At 41.4% G+C, this 20,548-nt stretch overlaps 1 protein-coding gene across 5 annotated transcripts in view; it reads left to right on the top strand.

Moving 5' to 3' along the window:
* The first annotated feature begins 4,221 nt into the window (after positions 1-4,221).
* tiam1a (TIAM Rac1 associated GEF 1a) overlaps positions 4,222-20,548 on the top strand; it is a 50,004-nt gene continuing 33,677 nt past the window's right edge. For 2 of the 5 annotated variants that reach the window (XM_005746601.1, XM_005746605.1), the window contains exons 1-3: positions 4,222-4,420; positions 18,139-18,233; positions 19,690-20,345. In XM_005746601.1, the coding sequence (XP_005746658.1) occupies positions 19,697-20,345 (649 nt within the window). In that variant the 5' untranslated portion in view covers positions 4,222-4,420; positions 18,139-18,233; positions 19,690-19,696. Of the gene's footprint in view, positions 4,421-9,531; positions 9,577-18,002; positions 18,022-18,138; positions 18,234-19,689; positions 20,346-20,548 lie in introns of those variants that run through there. The other 3 variants (XM_005746602.1, XM_005746603.1, XM_005746604.1) reach the window with 3 other exon arrangements.

Genomic DNA, 20,548 nt, shown 5'->3' on the forward strand with positions numbered 1-20,548 from the left:
TTCACTTGCAGCATCTAAAATAGAATTGGAAGCATATGTGCATCGCATCCAGTAATGTGGATCTTTATAGTGTTTCTCTTTTGCTGTTGAAATGATTACATGCATAAACATTTATTTTATTGGTTGAGATGAAGATATTTGTCAAGAAACTGAGATAAATAAACAAGTGAAGGTACAGTATGTGTGCTCTATGTGCACACATGGTTGCATGTTGGGGTGTATATAACCCAGTATACTTGACAAATGGAATAACAAATATCACATTTTTTGCCAAACCCAAGATATCCAGCATACGCGATATGAACAGTAATCTTTGAATTCAGCTGTCTCATTGCCAAATGTTTATAAAATCAAGCACCTAGCCATGCAGTCTGCCTTTACAAACATTTGTAAAAAAAAAAAAAGAAAAAAAAAAAAGGGGTTATTCTAAAATGCTTACTGAATTTAAGCGTGGTACCAGTGCAATGAGACAGTTTGTTAAAGTTCCTCCCAGTAGATAATTCACATTCACACATGGTACTGCTACAAAGTGAAAGCATTTAGGAACCACAGCAACTCAGCCATGAAGTCACACACCAGTATTTACATCAGCACAAACAGAGTGTGATGGGAGCTTCATGGTACAGGCTTCTGTGGATGAGCAGCTCCTGTGTATGTGTCATAATATTAATCACTAGACAACCATGCAGTCTAACTACTGATGCTCACCTTATTTTAAAAGTCCAGTCAGTCAGATCTGTTGTCACTATTCACGAGTGAAGTTGTGTCTTCCTCTGTAGGCATGTCAATGTGTCTGTCTATTCAACACATGCTTTGTCCACATACTGCTCTACATGTGTCTTTATAGCAATGTCCCCTGCTAATGGAAAATGTAATAGAGACTAGCTATTATGACCCTAAGCAGTGGAAAGAGCAACCAGTAGCTAATATGACTCCTGGAGAAAGGTAGAAGGCCAGGAGGAATGTGCTATTGTGGACCAGCAATGCATGCATTATTCAACAGTTCTACTCGCATGGCTGATGATAATGATTTTATCAAATCTGGCACGGTGGATGTTGGCGGGTTGGGGGTGGGGATGTGCACTTTTTTTTTGTTCCCTTTCCAATACAGTATGTTCATGAATTTCAATATGATATGTTTGGCAACAGAGATGGCAGGAACCATCAAATGAGAAACCGATCTCATCCCGTCAGCTCTTAACTGATATTGCCACCCACACATACACACTGTGATGACATCTGATAAGGATCAAAAGGTGGAGTCTATTGTGCTGAAAGGCCAGCTCAGGTGGGGTGGAAGAGAGAGGGGAAAAACACTTGTGTAGTGGTGCTCCTACCAGTGTTTATTCAACAGAAAACTCTACTGGTCAATGGGCTTTGATATTCATTTACCCTGCCCTATCCTAAACTCTGACACACAGCTGACAGAAGACTGTGTGTGCGTTCTTATTACACAAAGATCCCACCAGATGATGAGAGCAGACAGAGCAAAACAACAAAAAAACACACCCCAACATCCTGATGTTTGTGCAGCCCCCCTACTTCTCTACTTGCATAACATTCTCCACCTGCAGTTGTTGTTTTTACCAACTCTGTTTTCTACTTTTTCAAACATGCCATCACATACAGTACATAACTTGGAGTTATCATTAAACTACTGACTAATTTCTTCCCACTCCTTGGATAATTGCATTACAGTCCAATAAAGGAATGTTTGGGTTGGAGTGTGGGAACAGGTTTCTGTTCATCCTCCAGGACCGGCTACTTCCTGTCTCAGCCAGTTCACAGCACGACACTACCTTCCCCAGTCATGCTGTTAGATAACACGGAAGACTGGGAAGGTAATCGGGTCTGATGTGTAGACAGGGAAACTAGGAGACAGATACATAAGTGGACGTCCATGCATACAATCCTACGCAAAGGAATTATGTCATGCAAGAGGCACAGCGGTGGGATAGTCTCAGTAAGGTGCTGAAATGTCATCATGTGCCTGGGGGGGAAAGTGCTGTGAATGCATGTGTGTGTCTGTGTGTGTGTTGTCTGTGCATGATCATGTAGTGACTTTGTACTTGTGACTGTCTCCCCTCTTTCCCCTGTGGAGACTGTATGAGGTCCTTTTGTTGGGTAGATCTGTAACCTCTCCTGGCCTTTGTCCTGACATGTTTGCCTGCATAAATGCTAGACACCTAAACACCAGCTATTTCAGTAACTTCACAGTGCAGAAAACAAAGACAACAGGGATCATTGGCCTATTATATAAATGCGGTTTTCTTTCCTCATAAATGTTCTGTTTTTGGTGATTAAGTTTGGTAATATTAAGAACTCCAAGAGCTCTTTTGCCAGACAGTAAAGAGCAAATTATCTGCAGACAGAGAGACAGTTACTGATTGTTGTAGAGTAATTTACGCATTTTTCTTACTGGGATTTGCAGAAACACTGAGCATATTTTGAGATGGAAAACTTTCACTAGTTCTGGATGAAACTCCCCACTGAATTTCCCGCACAACCGACAAATCAAAAATGTTCCTTTTGAAAAAAATGCCTGAAGGATATTACTTTCTTTCTTGATTGTGCTAAACCTGGTTTTAGCTCCATAAAAGCCCAAACGATCATTTCTTTGCATTTCCTGCTCTTTGATCTTGGCATTCCTGTTTGAATCTTAAATGAATTAGGTTAAAAAAGCATAAAACTATTAGTTACTCAAGAATAAACGAGGAGCCAATTGGGAAATACCTCATTATTGATACTGCTCATTATCATTTCTCAAATCCAGATCCAGGATATATTTAAAGATAATTATTGTTTGCCAAAGAACTGCCTAGAAGATGCTATTGCTGAACCATTAGGGAATAATTGGTTTAAAATATCTCTAATCAATCGAATTCCCCATTTTCTAAATGAATCACACCTGAATAACTCAGCAATAAAAATTAAGTGGTACAAAACAATACTCAAGATTACTCCAAAGTCAGTTGTTCTTTTTTAATGCTCAAGTACTGAGAAATTACTGAGTATGATTAATGTTTTTATGACTTAAAGTGATGCAAAATGAACTTTTTTTGTTTACTGCCACTTAGTTTTTGAGGCAGAGGCAATCAGTATTAAAACTCAAACACAGTGGGCAGTTAGATCTAAGTCTTACCTAATGATTCTCTTATTTAGTGTCTTACATAGTTTATCCCCAGTTAATAATCAGCATCTCTTATGAAGTTGTACTTAATGACTTATTAGGAACTCATTGATGAATAATTATTTCACAGTTTTGTTTCTTGTTCTTGGTCTCAGTAATTATGAAGTATATTATAAGGTGTGTCTGTGTGTGTTTGCTTGTGTTGACCACAAGGCAAATAGCTATCCCATATATGATGTAGTCCTGCAACAGTGATTTGGACTTTGAGGGTCCACCGTAGATGATGTTAATCCAAGCTGACAACCCATTTCAGAAGGCTGCAAAGGTTCAGCACCATGTTTCTTGATATTCAAAATAGTCAAATTGAGAGAAAATAGTCAAAAACATCAGAAGAGACTTAATCCTTTTTTATTTGATACTTGAAATAAGAATGCTGGCTGGGTTATAAAATAGTAAATACAGAAATGATGGAAGAAAAGACAAGATTGCAGCAGAAGCATAACATGAGCAACAGCAGCTTGTGCGAAAGGCTTCAGAGAGACAGAGAGTGAGATGCGTTTTTCATGTACTCCACCACGCAATATCTTCACCTTTCTATTCAAAACCACATGTGCCTTGCAGGGTATTTTACTTTTCTAAAGTTAGCTAGCTGATAAGTATTTCCTGCTAGCTTACCATCAGTAGAGCGTTGGTTTGGGCTATCTATTATCTTTCCCCAGAATTACTTACTATATCAGCCTATCTTTCCTTGCAGGCAAATATCGTTTTCTTGTGTGTTTGTGCATGCCCATGCTTGTCCACTCCACTCCACTGTGCCTTTGTTTGTGTTTAGAACGAGTCCAGAGAGCCAGCAATTAAAAAGAGGACTGGGACATTTAGGCTTAGAGGCACAGACCCAGCATACACGCTGGCAAGCCAGAGGAGGCGAAATTGGAGCGAGAGAAAGAGCGAGTGAGCTGTAGATGAGAGAGGGGAGAAGCTGGGCTGGGTTGGAGCGCATGTGGGAGAGAGAAAAGGGGAAACCAGAAAAAAAGGGGCGGGCTTACACTCAGTACACACACACCCTCCACTAAGCCTTCAGTCTGGTGTAGGCACGCAAAAAGACAGCAAGTATTCGAGTATGAGCTCTAATGTGTCTGTGTGTGCGTAAAAGCTGCGCTGGAGTCCGGGAGACGTTTCACTGATGCAAGGATTTCCCTCTTTTTAATTCTTGAAGAGGACGCACACAGGCTGTGTTTTTACCAGTTCAGGGGATTAACTGCAACACGCACGGGGACCTATTAAGTAAAGGTAAAGAGACCTGTTTCTTGTTTTGAGGACGTTTGGTGAGCTTTGTGTGAGGTAGAAACTGTTGCCTATGGTGACTGGCTTTGTGTTATGTGTGATTAGATAAGTTACTAACTGTGTGTAGCACGTGTGCGTCTTCATAGAGTATACGATTTGTGGCATACCTGTGTGTATGTGTATATGTATATGTGTGTTAAGATATGCTGTGCAGTCCCACACATGGTGTGACTACTCTTCTTTGCTAGTACAGTATAGGCTCTGTTACTGTTTGGGGGATGCCTTTTTCTTTCTTCCGCTCTTTAGGTTCTTCCGCTCACTTCTTGTCACACACAAATTGAAATAAATACACGAGAATTGCACAGAAAGCCCATTTTGCTTAAATGCTAATCCTGCATGGCCATTTTATGTGTGACGATGAAAGGAGCTTATCAATCATTAATTTTCTGTGTTGGGACTTTGCCTAGTTTCCCAGTGGTGCTAATTTAATGATGATAAAATACCTTAACAGCTCTGAACCCACAGCACCTGGCAGTGCCCTTTGAGCTGTGGCGTTTGTTCTCTAAGAGTAGGGGAAACACAGTGAGGCGTGTTATATCCAGTGCATGTGTTTGGTTGTGTGCGTTCACATACTGTAACAGATCTGATATGCAGAGTTATGAAATTTCTTGAGATAAAAGTGTGATTACTCTCATTTCAAGATCAAAAGATCAAGTGCTGCTTTCAGTAATTATGGCCTGTCAGAAGCTTGTTAGCATCTGCTCTGTGAAGAAGCATAAAAAGCACCCAGTCCTCGACATTATACCATCAAAGGTTCACGATGGAAGATGTAGAAAGACAGATTCACTGAGAAATTTGGATAAAGACATCAGCCTGCTCTGTGCATGTGCGTATGTGTGGGAATATTAAGAGAGGAGAAAAGCAAAAGCAAAAGAGTGAAGCGGAGGATGAGACTGGCAAATAGGGAGACTTTAGAGCTACTCAAAGTCTTGAGGGAACAGCAGTTAAAGGCAGATTGGTACAGAAGACTTAGCAGAGTTGCAGTAGGCAGCAATACATGATAAAAAAGTAGGGAAACATTGTAAAGTAAGGGAAATACAGAAAAAATGGTGGGGATTCCTCAAATATCCACTGTCATTTCCTACTGAACACTGCAGGCATATTTAGCATCTGTCACTCAAACGTGTGTGCATTAGAGGAGGTGTGAGGTCTCAGCTGTGCCAGGATCCAGACAGCAAAAGAATTACAGCAGATCAAAGGGCAAGTAGCCTCTGCTGTCCTTTCCTCCACCCTTAAAATCCCTCTTCGTTGCTGGGAAGGAAAAAAAACCTTTGGTGGTTGGATTGAGATTTTTCTCAACATCAATTATCTACTCAGCAGAGACCATGTGAGGAATCCTTTCATTTTGCTGTCATTTTGTTGTTTTGGGACCTAATAGGGAAAGCAAACGCCTCACTGCCTATCAGCAGTATTTACAGTAGATGGTTTGATATCGGTGTGGTTGTTTGATAAGCCAAGCAAAGGGCTAACCCCAAAAGATATCCCTGTTATATAAAGTCAAATCATAACAGCTCAGTAGGCAAACTTTTAAAGAGACTGTTACACGCCTCTCTTCCACAGAATCCCGATAAGAGCTGTCACAGCACATTTTTGAGTCAAACTGTAAAACAAAGAGCTCTACAGCAAATCAATTTCCCCGCTCTGCCTTGTAACTTGGTGAAAAACTGTGTTCATTCTGTTAATATTTGCTTTTCTCTCTTTCTTCTGATGACTGTTAAACCAGATCTCTGTGTCGCTTTCTTGTGTTTTCTTCACCTTATCTGTCTCGCCTTCTTGCCACAATTCAATGGCTCAGTTGCCACGAGGAAGTTGAATATTGGCAGGGTCTTTTGAGGAAGCGATCCGTGAAAGGATTTACAGTGACAGATAAAAACTGGTGTGTGTGTGTGTGTGTGTGTAAGCGCATATTTATTTATTTATTTATTTATTTATTTATTTATTTATTTATAAAAATGACAGACTTTGCAAAAGCTGGGGGAAAAGAGGAGGGATGGAGCCATTATCCCATTCAGGTTTTTTTGTGTCCATTTACTGTGTACGCAAGCGTGTGCACGGAACAAATATGTGCACATCCACACAACCACACGGTGCTGTGTATACTGTAGGCTAATAATGTGTGTGAGCATGAAGGGGGGATGGGACTTTGTTAAGTGAACCCTCTGGGTTGGTGAGTGTGTGTCTGTTTGTTAAGGTGTACATACTGACCCAGATTGATACACTTGCTCTCATGCTCTATCAGCTCACTTTTAAGGCCTGTGTGTGCTCAGTTCAGAGAGAACATTGAATTTACCGACAGCTTGGATAGGTCTTAATCACAAAACAAGTTAACTTAACAATGACGAGTTTCCTTTGGGGGAAGAGAATTTTGCTTTCAGATGTAGTCCATCTCACGTGACGACATTAATACATATTCTTTATAAATGCACTGATACGTAGGTATAATTAGTGTATTAAATAAGAGTCACCAAATCAACTATACACTCTGATCTTTTCATGTAAATTTCAGTTTCCTGCATACATTAAATAACAAATATAGTATTTTTCTTCATCATCGTCTGTTGTGTGTTGTCTACTGCAGTGAATAAATCTAATAATTAAAGATATAACACACACGATGCAGGAACGGTCTTTATATGTGTCTTATTTTCTAAATTTACCTTTTATCCCTCTTCCTCTGTGGTCCACTCATTTCTGCTGTTAAACAAATGTGGGGCTTATGCTCTTCCCCACCAACCCCACCACCATCCCCACATGCAATCAAGCTGTTTAAATGTTTGTGTTTCAGTGTGCGCCTCTGGGTTCTCTGTGTGTGTCTTCTACGTGCGTGTGTGTTCATGTTTCTCACTGTCTGTTGCCGTCATTTGGAGCCAAGTAAGAAGAGAAATATCGCTGAAGTCTGTTTTGGGAAAAGCAAGAGAAAACTGACAGCTGAGGGTGGGGGGAAGTTAAAATGTTGTTTTTTCCCTCTCTCTTCTCTGGCTTCACTGAGTTTCTCTAATTACGCTGCTGGTTCAGTTCCGGCTACACGCAAAAGCAGAGGGAATCCCTTTGCAATGCAGATTGTAACAAAAAAGGCCGTAGCTCTGACACCGAGCGGGTCAAGATCAAGTGGATGAGATGAATCTGTGGGTTAGTAAGATGAGTTACAGAACAGGGGAAAATATGTTTATGCTGCAAAAAAATCAAAAGCAAAGATACATTTTTCAAATATTCCCCCAGCTCTTCTTTCTGGATAATTTAACTTCCTCAGTTGTATTTAATAAAAATGACTCTAATAAAATCTCGTAATGTCATAAACCGTGCAGTGGGGGTTGATGGGTCACACATGTTTCCCTATTAAAGTTGAATAGGTTGGAAATCATTTGGATATCACATATACTGCGTACACATCTGGATGTTTCTGGGCACTTGTGAAATATTTGGAAATTATGAAATGCATATGTGATTATGCGTGATTATGTCATACTAACGTCTTTGCTTTTCCATTATGAAATGTCACTAGTCTGGTTGAGCAGGACTACTTTGTTGTTACCTAAGCACTGCAGATCAGGTGGAGAACATTGTCCCAGACTCCTTAACATTAACCCCCTGATGAGAAGTAAAAAAAGCAGAAGGGATGCCTCTAATTTGTAACGGGGGTCTAAGCAGGGGAGGGGTGTCTCACAGTTGACATGAGCTGGCATGTGCTCTCATCATTTCCTCCCTTTTGTCTGTTCTGTCTGCTGATGAATTGGGAGTTTCCTCCTTCCTTCCTTCCTTTACTCCCTCCCTCATTCTCCCATGCTTTATTTTCTCTTTGTGTCCCTCTTTCCGTCTCTTGCTCCATCATGAAATATTTCAATCCTTACTCTCTGTGTGACAGCATTACCACCCTTGTCATGTCTGCCCATTATCTCTGATCAGTGTGGTGTTCCAGCCCACACATCAGCTCCGGATACCAGCTGATGAGGTTGAAACACGTTTGCGTGTGTGTGAATGCATTTTAGCGGTTAGATTTTATTTTCTAGGGCACCCTCAATTCATAATATGTATAATTTGGTATACTTTGCGATCAGTCTCCACAGGATGTGTGCAGTGTGAGATTATACCTGTCCTTCTAAAGAATATCGTTTCAAAGTGTGTGGTTTCATGGAAAAAGGAAGCTTTGCTTTGAGATAACCTGAACAGGAAAATGCTTTAAAAGACCTCAGAGTGCGAGAGAGGAAATGCACGTGTGTGTGTGAAGTGCTGAGTAGGGATTTAGAGCTAGCATTACTGCGGCAGTGCAGAGAACTTTTTCAATGACTGTGTTTATGCTTTGTTTGCACTGGGAGATTTGGCCTTCCTGGGATCTTTTTTTTGTTTGTTTTTTATCTCTGATTGGAAATCTTTACTCTCCTGTTTGGAATCTGTTTCTCTGTCTAACTTCACACTCACTGGCTGTATAATTAAAGCACAGGAAACAGGCCACTTAGCCATTGTCTCTTCTCTTTATTCCTTCTTCGGCCCCATCGTTCTCCTCAACCCCCTCATAAGAGCTGGCAGGCGACTCAGTTCTCATCACACAGTCGCACTTTACGTCCCTGCCTGTTGACCTGGAAGTGATGCAGTGGGATATTGCAAGGCAGTCTGAAAAGCCTGTGTGTGCATTTGTAAGTGTGTGCAAATATGTACGTGTATGTACAGTATGATGTGTGTGTGTGAGAATGACAAAAGCAAGGGCTTACAGGCAAAGCTGCATGACTTTTCTTTGTTCTATGGAGCGAGTTTCTTTGGGGTAAGAATAGAAAAAGCTGTGATGAGTCCTTTATGAGGTCTCTTTCATATTGAGTGATTTTGTTATTGTCCTGTGGTGTGTTAGCTTTTAGGCACGTGAAAGTGTGTGCATATGTGCCTGCGTGATGTCAGGTTGTCTTTGTTGTTCTCCCCTCAGGCTGGCACTCAGATGTCGGTCGTGTGGAGCTTTTACAGGTCACTAATGCACTGACAGAGGAGGATCTATTCACTGTAGCCACTCAAAGTCCAAACAATAACCCCCCTAGCTTTAGCCTGCACAAGAGATCAACTCCAAGGAAATGGACCCATTGACCTAGATCCAACCCCATCCTCCGAAGAGATGCCCCGTAAGTGACATGCCGTTATATCCTCATCTCAACAACAGTGTTGTGTTTGCCACAAGATATCTCATCCCCATTGGCTCGAATCAGGGTATAGTAATGTGAGAATCCGTGTTCTAACAAGCCCACTGTGGTTTACTAGTCTTCATGATGTTTATGACAGGTTTTAGAACTGATAATCAGAAAAAAAGAAAGATGACTCAGTCGTGCATATAACCATTAGTTTCAACCCTAGACTTATTTTAGTCTTCCTGTGTGTGGGAAACTGACCTATTGTCTACTAGAATTACTGGTGCGTGTTGTTTTTAAGCTGGTGAAATTTGCAGAACTGGGCGTCGGTCCCCTGTGTCATTCTCTGAATGCTTCACACCTTACTGCCACGCAAGTTGTGTTTCTGTTTCTGCATGAGATGAACAAATGGAGAAAGAGACCACAGTTTGTGTGGTGGTAACTGAGATAAACAAATTAGATCATATTGAAAATTATAGTATGTGTGTTGCAAACCTAGCCTTGAAATTCCAGCTTATATTTTCAGCTACTGCCATAGTTTTGTGTTTTTATTTTCATGTTATTTTGAACGATCTCGTCTTCTAATTCCTTTGAATAGTGTATAGGTTTAAGTTTCCCACAACTAAACTGTATTGTTTTTGGTGGTTTGTGACCTGTGTTGACCCGAGAGCCGGCACAGTGAGCCGATGTTTGCCTGTCACATTCTTCCTGAGCATTTGTTACCCCTGTCCCTCGCTGCAACACATTGTCTCCTGTGTCTCCTTCAAGCTAAACTTTGTTTGCTATCCTTGCTATTGACTCAGGTGCACGGATGCACTAAGATAACTTCCAAATCCTGCTGTTCCCCTCCCCCAACTCCCTCAGGCCTCACTCTGTGCTGCCCATTCCTCTGCTGCTAACATATTTCATTACATTACCTCTGACAGGTTTATACTTTGATGTTTTCCCCCGCTTTTGTCTCAATACCGTCTCTTCCCTTAATTTTTAATTTTCGCTTTCTAGTACTCCCACGGTACCCACTAATCTACGCCTTACCTAGTTTGTTGTTGTGCCAAAGCCTCGCTCTTGCTTTCTGGTAATGATTAGGGTAGTACTATAGCTTTAGCAGTAATCTTAATTAAGTGATAACAGTGTTGCTTTGTGTATTATTAACTCTCTTGGCATTACTCTGAAATGTTGAATCATTTTCAATAATATAAGTAAACTTGTACTGGTATAGTTGTAATAATTAAAGATTAATCCTGCTGTTTTTGTTTCACTGAGCTCAGGCGTGGAATTAGCACAGAAGTCCATTTACATATCTGGGTTAATAACCATTTTCAAGCAGATCGTGTAAACTCGTATTTGTTAGAAAGACTGGATCCTATAAGTCCTGTGTAAACAACTCAGTCAAAGAATTACATCAATGTGGATAATCTCAGTTTGTGTGCAAAGATTAATTGTTTTTGTGTTTAATGTGCATAACTCCCATTTTCTGCAAGCAACTTTTATTTTGAAAGGTAATTAAAGACTGCAAACATATTTGAGCTTTTTCATCAAAACAGTAGCAAACTACCAGTTTTCCTGGAACAATTGCTCCCATCATTTTTAGAGACAGTGGTTTGGTCACCTCCTAACTCACTCTAACACACACAATGGCCTCTTCAATGGCTCTCTTTTCACATAGTCTTGCAGTCATGTCATTACTGACAACAAATCGGGTCTGTTCACGTCTGGCCTACTTTGAACTGACACAACATCCATCTCTATCAGCCCCTCAGGACCTATCAGCACCACTACACCTCTTTACCTCTCGTGTCTCCTTCCGCCTCAGCACACATCATTCTCATCTGTCTACCTGTGGCCCAACACTCGATTCCACCAGCTCCCCGCCGCATTAACAGCCTCTCATCCCCCTTTCACCACCATCATCATCTTTTTTTTCAGACTCTTGCCTCTCTCGTCTCATCCCCCTGTCTCAACCTCCCACCTCAATCAGTCTACCTTTGCCTAAAACCCTCTTATCCCTCTCTCACACCCACTCAGCCGCTCTGTTTTTTCACCGTCCCTTCCGCCAGCACAGAGCACAACAGAAGTATTACCCGCCAATTTGGCTCCATTGAAAGCACTTTGTGGTTGTCTTTGACTGTTGATGTGTGTCAGTGTGTGACTTCGTGGCAGTGCCGGGGTTTGACTTACATTTCTGAAGATGCTAATATAAAGATTGTTTGGATTTGGCCATGATTTTTTTTTAACCTTGGTGAGGTGATCAGTTCAGACTTTATTCGTCACCACAGTTTGAACCCTTTTAGGCAAGCTTTCTTGTCATTTCAGGACTAGTTTTCCAGGCTTCTTAAAGGATATTCAGAGCTATTATCTGTATGTTCCCTGCCTTTTTTTGTTCTCTGTCAAGATGAAAATTTTCCACACTGTTTGATTAATGGTAAGGTCCGAGCTCTTGGGAGGCCATCACTGATATTTATGCTTTTACTGTATTGGCAGTGTGTTTGGGATCATTAACATACTGAAAAATAAAAGTGCTGCCAATCAGATGCTTTGCAGATGGTATTGCATGTGTTAGTAATTTCAATTCAAGTCAGTTTTGACAATACCACTGACTAAAACGCAGCCTCAAACCATGACAGAGCATCCGTGTTGCAGATAGCTGTAGATACCTCTCTCCTGACCTTTCCTGTTTATATCGCTGATGATTTGAACCCAGACATTTGAATTTATCACTCTGTAATTCCTGTTGTTTTCAGCCAAGTTCTGGTGTCTTTTCCGAGTTAAAAGTGTATTCTTGACAGCTATCCTTGGACTGAGACTGTTTCTGATCAGGCTTTGGCAAACTGTAGATCAATCAGCTGAAGGGCACGATGCATCTCTCAGGTCAGATGTTTAGTGGAGTTTTTCCACCAAGTTTCTGAAGGTCTTGACTTTTTATCTGGTGGAGATAATATGTTAGGCCTGCCATGTCTTCTGCTGTCTTCTTTCTTACAGCTCTTTGGGATTCACCTTGGTGCAAAAATACTATTATATGCCTGTCAACCTGTGTTATCGTTGCCATTTTTTGGAGATATAACAAAAGAATTGTGGATAAATTGCACATTTCTGCAACAGGCTCCTAGTAACAAATCACCTAGGGGTTCAATTTCAAAAAGATTATTTGCTGTTGTCTGTTATATCTGGTGATCCCTTGAGTTAGGTTCCATTTATGATTCATAGATCAGTGTTAAATGACTTAACAAACAAACAAAGACAATGAAACTGAAAATTAGTGATTGCCAAAAGATTCAAAACTGTGAAAGACCTACAGAAAGACTGGAGAACTATTATCCAAGAACTTCTTTTAAAATCATTTGGAAGTCATGCTCCTTGGAGGCATAGAAGTTGAGACTTTTGTATAGTACTGTACTTGATTAAAAATAGTAACAGATTAGTTGTATTTTTGCCTCGTCTTGACTCCAATTTTTAGTTTAATGCGTCATTCTTTTTTCATCTTTTTCTCCTTCTTTTGACTCATCTTCCTCCAACATGTTTTCACGCCCATTTCTTTTACTCCTCCTCACATATTTGAAGCAGAAAATCACCACATGAATATTCAGTTGATTGGTTTTGATGACTGCGAACCGATTGTCTGCGCAATCACCATCTCATCAGGAAGGACGAGTGAGCGTTGATTGAGCAATGGCAAAAAAGGGGATGATTTATTAATATTTAACAAACCGCACACGGTAGTTTTTCACGTGCCAGTCAGTCCGCTACAACATGTGGTTTTGACCTTATCATGTCACATATGACATACAACAAGAGTCTGAGTTGGATGTAATACAGAGATATCTTGATCTTCTAGTGTAAAAGCCTTGCATTGTAATGGAGGTTAAATTGTGGGGTTTCCTGACTTTGAATTCATGCAGCGACTCCTGATAGTTGAGGTTGTAGCAGTAGCTACAGAGCAGAGCATCAAAATCTACACACTTTCATTGACTCTCTCGGGCTCCTCGCTCAATGGAGAGCGGGAGGTAGAAGAAAATCTTCTTTAAAATATGGTAATCCCTGACTGCACCCTGCTGCAGAGACAGTCAGCTGAAATCTGAGTTAAGGAGCATACAGCGTAAGCTCTTAGAAAGCCAGAGGAGCGTATTTAATGAGGTTAGTGACACTTGAGGAGCCAAGCAGAGTGAATTGGCTGACAGTGAATTCCACTGGCCTTTATCTTTTTTTTTAAAACATGATCCTCGGTTGCCACACTGACCCCAAATCTCAAGTCTTTTACGTCACATTGCCAATCTGTGCTACATTTTTTTTCTAGCTTTCCAAAAACATTTTTTAAAGGAATTGTTTTGTCACTACTAAAATAAAACCCGGTCTAATTTTCTCCGCTTCTGTGTTAGAGGATGACAAGCAGTGGGGAACATAGTGAATGAATAACAATCATCTCATATCCTTCCACTCCACTTTGTTCTGTCATCTCTGCGTTTTGCTTCTGTGGCCTCAAAATGAAAGCCCTCTTCAGGAAGGAATTATCATTTGTCCCTCGCCAGTTAAAAGAAATTAATGTTTGATTTAAGGAGTCGAGACTCGTGCTTGCAGCCACACACTGTTTGTGTATCTGCATGTGTGTTTAAGCTTAGAATTGGGGCGCGTGCCTTGTCAGATCCCGGAAGGATGAATAGAAGCTAATCTCCCTCTTCCAGGGAATTCTGCTGGTGATGTCTCAGGCAGTCCTGTCTCAAAAGAACTGTGGGAGTGCGGCGGAGCGTGCACTGCCGTCGCAACAGTGGTATATTTTCAAAAGCATATCTGACTCTTGTCTTGGCATTAGATAGACGTGGTTCCTCCTCAAATGTGAACAATGTGCCCACCTATGTTTGCAAACAGATGCATACTTGTGAATAACCCCAGTGATTCTTATTCATTTGGACCAAGAGGCTTCCTGCACCCAAACATGCTCTTATTTTGGTAAGTTTGGTGGTTTGCTAACATGTGGTGTGTGCAGGTGTGCATGCAAAAAAAGAGGAGCATAGAGATCCTCTGATAAGGCCTTGTTGTCACATTCCCATGGCAGTCTGTCTGGACTTGTTTTTGGATTGAATTTTCCTCCAATAGTAATTCCTTTTTTTTAACTCCCCAGAGTAAGCATAAAACCTCACTCCGCCAAGTGGGAGGAGAAATGGTAACAATTCAAAGAATGTGAGAGGTGCAGGAGAAAGGCCTCAGGGAAGGGTGATTCCAATAATTACGTCATGTGTTTTAGAGCTTGGTGGGGGGTGTTGTAGTTTGAAGATGTAAAGTAAGGTCAGTCAAGCTGGGAGCTTTTCTGGTTTCAGCAATGTTTAGCGTAGTCACTGTTGCAGTCTTTAGCAGAGATTGGATTTATTTCTTTTGATCTCCTTTTTTAAGCATCATTTTTTAGGTTTTTGGATGAAGCGCATCTAAAGAGTGTCGTTAAGGGCTTCAAAGCGGCCCAAAAGCATGTGAGAGACTGTTTTCCGCCATAGAAGTAAATTTGTAAAATACTATGATGTCGTGATGAGTTGTTGTCTTTAACAGTGAGCTCAGTGATTCACTTGTGAAAATTCAGTGTGTCTGGTTGCAACATCTTTTTCCAGATACAGTCAACACAGTGACGAGATGAAAGACAACAAGTGACATGTTTTGTTTGGCTTCAGTTGCAGTACAGTGTAGAGCTACATCAGCATCACGTACAGTTTGCGTCTGCTGAGCTGAGCTGTGTGTCACGTAGGGCGGTGCTGTGAGACAGGTGCAGAGATGAAAAGATTGGCAGGGTGTGTCTCCTTTGAGTGTGTTCTGACAGGCCTTTGGTATTTTTCCAAAAAGTGTGAGTGCATGCTGTGACTCGGAAAAACCAGCTCTCATTTCTCTTGGGATCCTGCAGGTGTGTCTGACTGAAAGTGTGCGCCTGCCTTTATTCCACAGTACTCCGCCGTGTGCCACAGCAAACTACGTTCATGCGTTAGGTGATAGACGTGCGGGCCTATAGGTGTGGAGCAACTGACAATGAATGTGACAGCTCCAGTAGAGAGCTGTTATCGGCAGCGCAGGTAAAAGGAGCCTCCAGTCCCGGTAATCCTCGGCCCTGTGTGGTTTGTAGTCAGACAGATGTGAGTGCTGCTGTTTGTGACATATTTAGACAATGCTTACCTTTTTTATCTTCAGTTGTGGAGATTAAATATGGAATTTTGTTGTCTCCAGTTTTCTTTCTTTGTCCCCTCTGTGTGTGTGTGTGTGTGTGTGTGTGTGTGTGCATGTGTGTGCTTGATTGCGAGTGGGCATGTGTGCATGGTAATGATGCTTTGGCGGCTGTTGCACGGTGCGCCGTGGTAATACACTCTCCCGATGCGTTAATATACTGCGAGAATGAGAGGCTGAGAGAAAGAGAGCGAATAATTATGTTTCCCCTTTTGTCTCGGCTCCCTCAATTAAGCCTGAAGAGAGGCAGACTGAGCACATGTCTACTTATCCACTTAAAGCTCAGCAACAATAGGACCCCCCAATTTCTCTGACTTTATCTCTCCCTCTCACGCCGTCTTTATTTCTTCCTCCTTCCCATTTTCTCACTTTTCCCTATCAAACTTCTTTTCATACCCCAGTATTTTTTCCCCTCCCTCTCTGTCTGTACCAGACTCGACCTCCCCCCACCCCTCTTCATGTGTTTCGCCCCCAGCCTCGCCTCACCTCTCAGCTCTACAGGGGTTTAACAGAGAGCTCTCCCTCCTCTCCTTGTTACCCTTCTCCCTCTGCGGTGCCTTGCTGGGGGGCACCGGGAAGAGGAAAAATGAAGAGACTAAACATTTTAGACTGTACACTGCCAGAGGAAAGGCAGTGGTTTGATTTCCCCTGTGTTTTGTCACTCAGGATTGTGTTGTTTGTTTGACCCCTGTGCATTTGTGTGTGTGTTTTGCACCTTCCCGACATAGCCTGTATGTTATAGAATATATGGGTTTGCAAAAAGGATATAAATTCAGTGAAAGGGTCATCAGTGTTTTTGTGTGTTAGTGATTTGCATTTACTCCACATGTTAATCTATCTATAAAACACTCCAGCTGAGACAATGAAGTCCTGTTTTTATAGTAATTGTTAAAAATGAACCAGCAGAGGAGCCATGAGCCCAAAATGAATATTCAGCCTATTTTTTTAAGGTGGGTGGGGGGCAGCATGTGGGTCGGCCTCAGTGGGACAGAGGGTGTAGGAGAGATGAGATATAAAGGACTGCATGAGAGGCAGGAGAGCTGTATCAGGGTCAAGTTCAGCTTATGTAACTGCTTCCCACAGCTGGGGTTGGGATGCGCTGCACTAGCCTATCTCGGATGCGTTTGCACACATGGTGTTGTGGTGCAAAGTCAGAGTTGAAAATCCTCTTTGTAGTTTCCATCAGGTTTCTGATCAGATGCCTTCACTTCTCTTATTGTCCTGTTTACTTCTTGTTATCTAAATTCTCATTTCTGTGTCATTTCCCAGAACTGTAACACGGTTGACTTATTGTTTTTGTGCCCCAGAGAATAAAAAAAAAAGATTACTGTATATAGAACAACAACACTAATAGAAAAAAATAGCAGCTGCAGTCAAAGTTTAGTAAAATTAAGATTTTACTTAAACCTGCAACATAGACCTCGGGGGAACAATTGATGCTTTTGCATTCGAAAAACAGGTGACTCACCAGATGTGGTATCTCAAAACAGATGCTCCAAACAGTGCGCTAGTGGCCATATGCTTTGAAAGTACATTGTTGTACATGGCAACACGAGGGCTTTCTTCCATCATTTTCCTGCTTATTGGCTTATCCGGCTGCAGTCAAATGCGTTTTCAGCAGACTAACTACTGGGCAAATGTTCACAACAGCAAGCATGTTTGCTCTTGCATTCCTTCACACTATACATAGCACATTATGGAAATCTCGGTCTACTCTGCGCAGCTCAGGGCTGGTATTAGAGAAAATTAGGTCGTGTTGGCATGGATCATTTAATTGAGTCTTAAGCACAAAATCGTTCCCATAGCTTCTTTCATCTTCTGTCATTTTGCTGTTGGTGTGTATGTGTGTGCGCTTCTCTTTGTCTGCACCGAAATAGGGGGTGTTTCCCAAAATGTTTTGTGCACACGCCGGTACACGTCTGCGTGGATTTGGTGGGCAGTGAGTTTCAGGGTAGAGTTAGAAGAAATTGTGGTTGTTTGTGAGTCCCCCCTTCCCTTCCCCCCCAAAAAAACCCTTCAGGCTCAGACAATACGTCTTTTCTTTGTTTCTGATGAGCTGTTTATATGTGTGCATTTGATTATTTCTTGTTTCTCTGTCTTTTTTTTAGTCAAACTGCATTATCTTAAAAACCATTGTGATTTATTCCCTTTTATCATCCACATTCATATTCTACAGACTTTCTTATATTGCACTCTTCACAGCTGCCTTTTCAGCTTTACTTGACCAGCTTTATGTGACATACTGGGCAGGTACTCCTTCCTTCTACTTGTCTTCTCACTTCTTCTCTGTGTGCGTTTGACACATCAGGTCACTTTGAAGTTGTGAGAGCACTGCTAAAGATCTCTCTCTCTCCTTGTTTCTGTCAGGGCAGACTGACACCACCGTATGAGGATGTGTGGAGGATTATGGGATCGCAACGCTCTGATGCGGGGAAGCTGGTGATGTGGCTGCTTAATCATCGGTAACTACAGTTTTCACACTTTAATGATGCACAAATCTCCAGAAATAATAGATTTTTAAGGACTGATAGACTAAACACAAGCAAAAAAACAACTACTTTTTAAGGCAGATTTTTTCACCAGTGTCTTTGCAGCTCGAGCCCACACTGAGAACCTGATGGTGTGGGTTTGATGATGTGTGACTCTCTGAGGACAAACTGATCCGACAGCCTTTGACTCAGCACTTCCATGTGCTTGTGTAACAGAGAGATTGAGGTGAAGTGGGCTGCTGAGATAACTTCATGATGAAAATAACACAGCTCTAAAGTGATTTCTTTGATTGTTTTGATTCTCTGTGTTGGGAATATAGCTAGTGCATAATTTGAACACTGCTCAGGGAGAAAAGGCGCTGCAGTGCATTTGTGTTGGAGTTCAAAAGTGCACTGGCAGAACACTTAAATTAGTCAGAGTTGAGAGATTTATAACTTCAGCTATTTCATTTTTTTAAAGATTTTATAGGCACTTAGAAAAGCAAAGAAGGTTTTGATGCATTATGAACAGCAGGCTAGGATAAAATGGAAAAGCAGGAAACTTTTAACAAACCTTTTATATAATGTGCGTACACATCCAAGCATGCTGTGCAAATCAAATGAGACCACTGATACTTTTGAGCCATAAGTTTTAATGTGCCATCAAACCTCTCATGCAGCACACTGATGGACCTCATTACCAGCAATTGAAATCTTGCAGAGGGCTGGTTCAAACCTTTTTACTTTTAGAAGTATGGCACACAAGGAATATTTGTTTAAATGTTTTGACATTGCAATTAAAAGACAGATTTGTCAATTTAATATTGATTCAGAAACAAGTTGTATATCTAAACCACTACTTTTGCCAGTTGTGAGGTTATTTTTCTTCTTTTCTTTTATCAAAATCGACTGACCTTACATAGATAGATATTCTAGTACAGAATATCTGACCAGGGGTCTGGCACCTGCTTTGAGTATTTGACAGTTTTTGTAGTTGAAATGAACACATTTTAAGGCTACTAACAAAATCTCAAGGCCAGACGCCTCCTTTAACAGAAAGGACTGATTAAGTTTTTTAAATCTTTTTTAATTTTCTTATTTAATTCAAACTCTTTCTTCTTTCTTTGATCTCCACAAAGTCATCCATGTACAACAGATGGCAGATATGCGTGTTGTCTAAAATCTGTGCTGCTACTTGTGAATTTGACACTGTTCACTCACCATTAGATAGGACACCAGCTCCCATTTATGCAATTTGTGTGTGCTAATGACTTTCTGTGATTCATAAAATTTGTGCATACAAGTAAAGATGCAAATATATTATCTTATACCGTATGATGTGGCAAACATTACGGAATAATTTTAAACTACTTTTGTATCTGGTTTCTGATCTTTTAAGAAGAAGTTTTCTAAATTATGTAATATGCAAACTTTATTACTTGATCCACAGTTGAATCATGGGAAACGTGGAGAGTCAAAATGGAGAGAGTAGTATCCATGGTGATGTGCCGAGACATCTCTCCCGTAAGCACACGACCCGCTCACTCCGTGTCTCCAACAAGCAGCAAATCAACCGCCGTTCGAGGCACTCTTCCTCAGTGAAGCAGAATCACAGAAACTCTGAAGCCTCAACCCGTTCCTCCAGCACCCCGAGCATCCCTCAGTCCTTGGTAGAGAACGGACTAGAGTTTTTCAATGCAGCAGATGAGTTTGACAAATTTGGCATCAACCCTCACTGGACCCAGCGTGTCGCTATGACAATGAGGCCGGAGTCCTATCAGCACGATGATGACCCCTTGGCCACGCCGACTCCCGAAACCTCAGAGGCAGACACCATTGCCCAGGATGGAGAAGAGGACTCAACGGGAGAAGGGGACACTATTGGAGAGGAAAGGTTCCTGCAGCAAATGACTGAAGGACCCCGAGAGGGAGCAAGTAATAAAAAGAAGCGATCAAAGTCAGCAGACATGTGGAGAGAAGACAGCTTGGAGTTTTCTATGTCTGACCTCAGCCAGGAGCATCTGACCAGCACAGAGGAGATGGTCGATGGAGGAGAAGAGGAGGAGGGGCAGTTTAGATGCCCTAGAGGCAGCAAAGGCAGCACAGGTGAGAATGTACACAGAAGCAAAAGCATCATATTTACCGGTAGATTGTATAGACCTGCAGAAAGCATGTGTAGTTTTCTCATTCAGAAATGTAGACATCATTAGTGACAGGATATGTGGGGCCTATGCTTTTATTTGATGACTTGAAGTATTCACCGACATATTTTCTGATACAATAGAATTAAAATATATTTCAAGATTTCT

The sequence above is a fragment of the Pundamilia nyererei genome, unplaced genomic scaffold (assembly GCF_000239375.1).
Source record: "Pundamilia nyererei isolate P.nyererei 1_Seehausen unplaced genomic scaffold, PunNye1.0 scaffold00180, whole genome shotgun sequence".
Lineage (NCBI taxonomy): Eukaryota > Metazoa > Chordata > Actinopteri > Cichliformes > Cichlidae > Pundamilia > Pundamilia nyererei.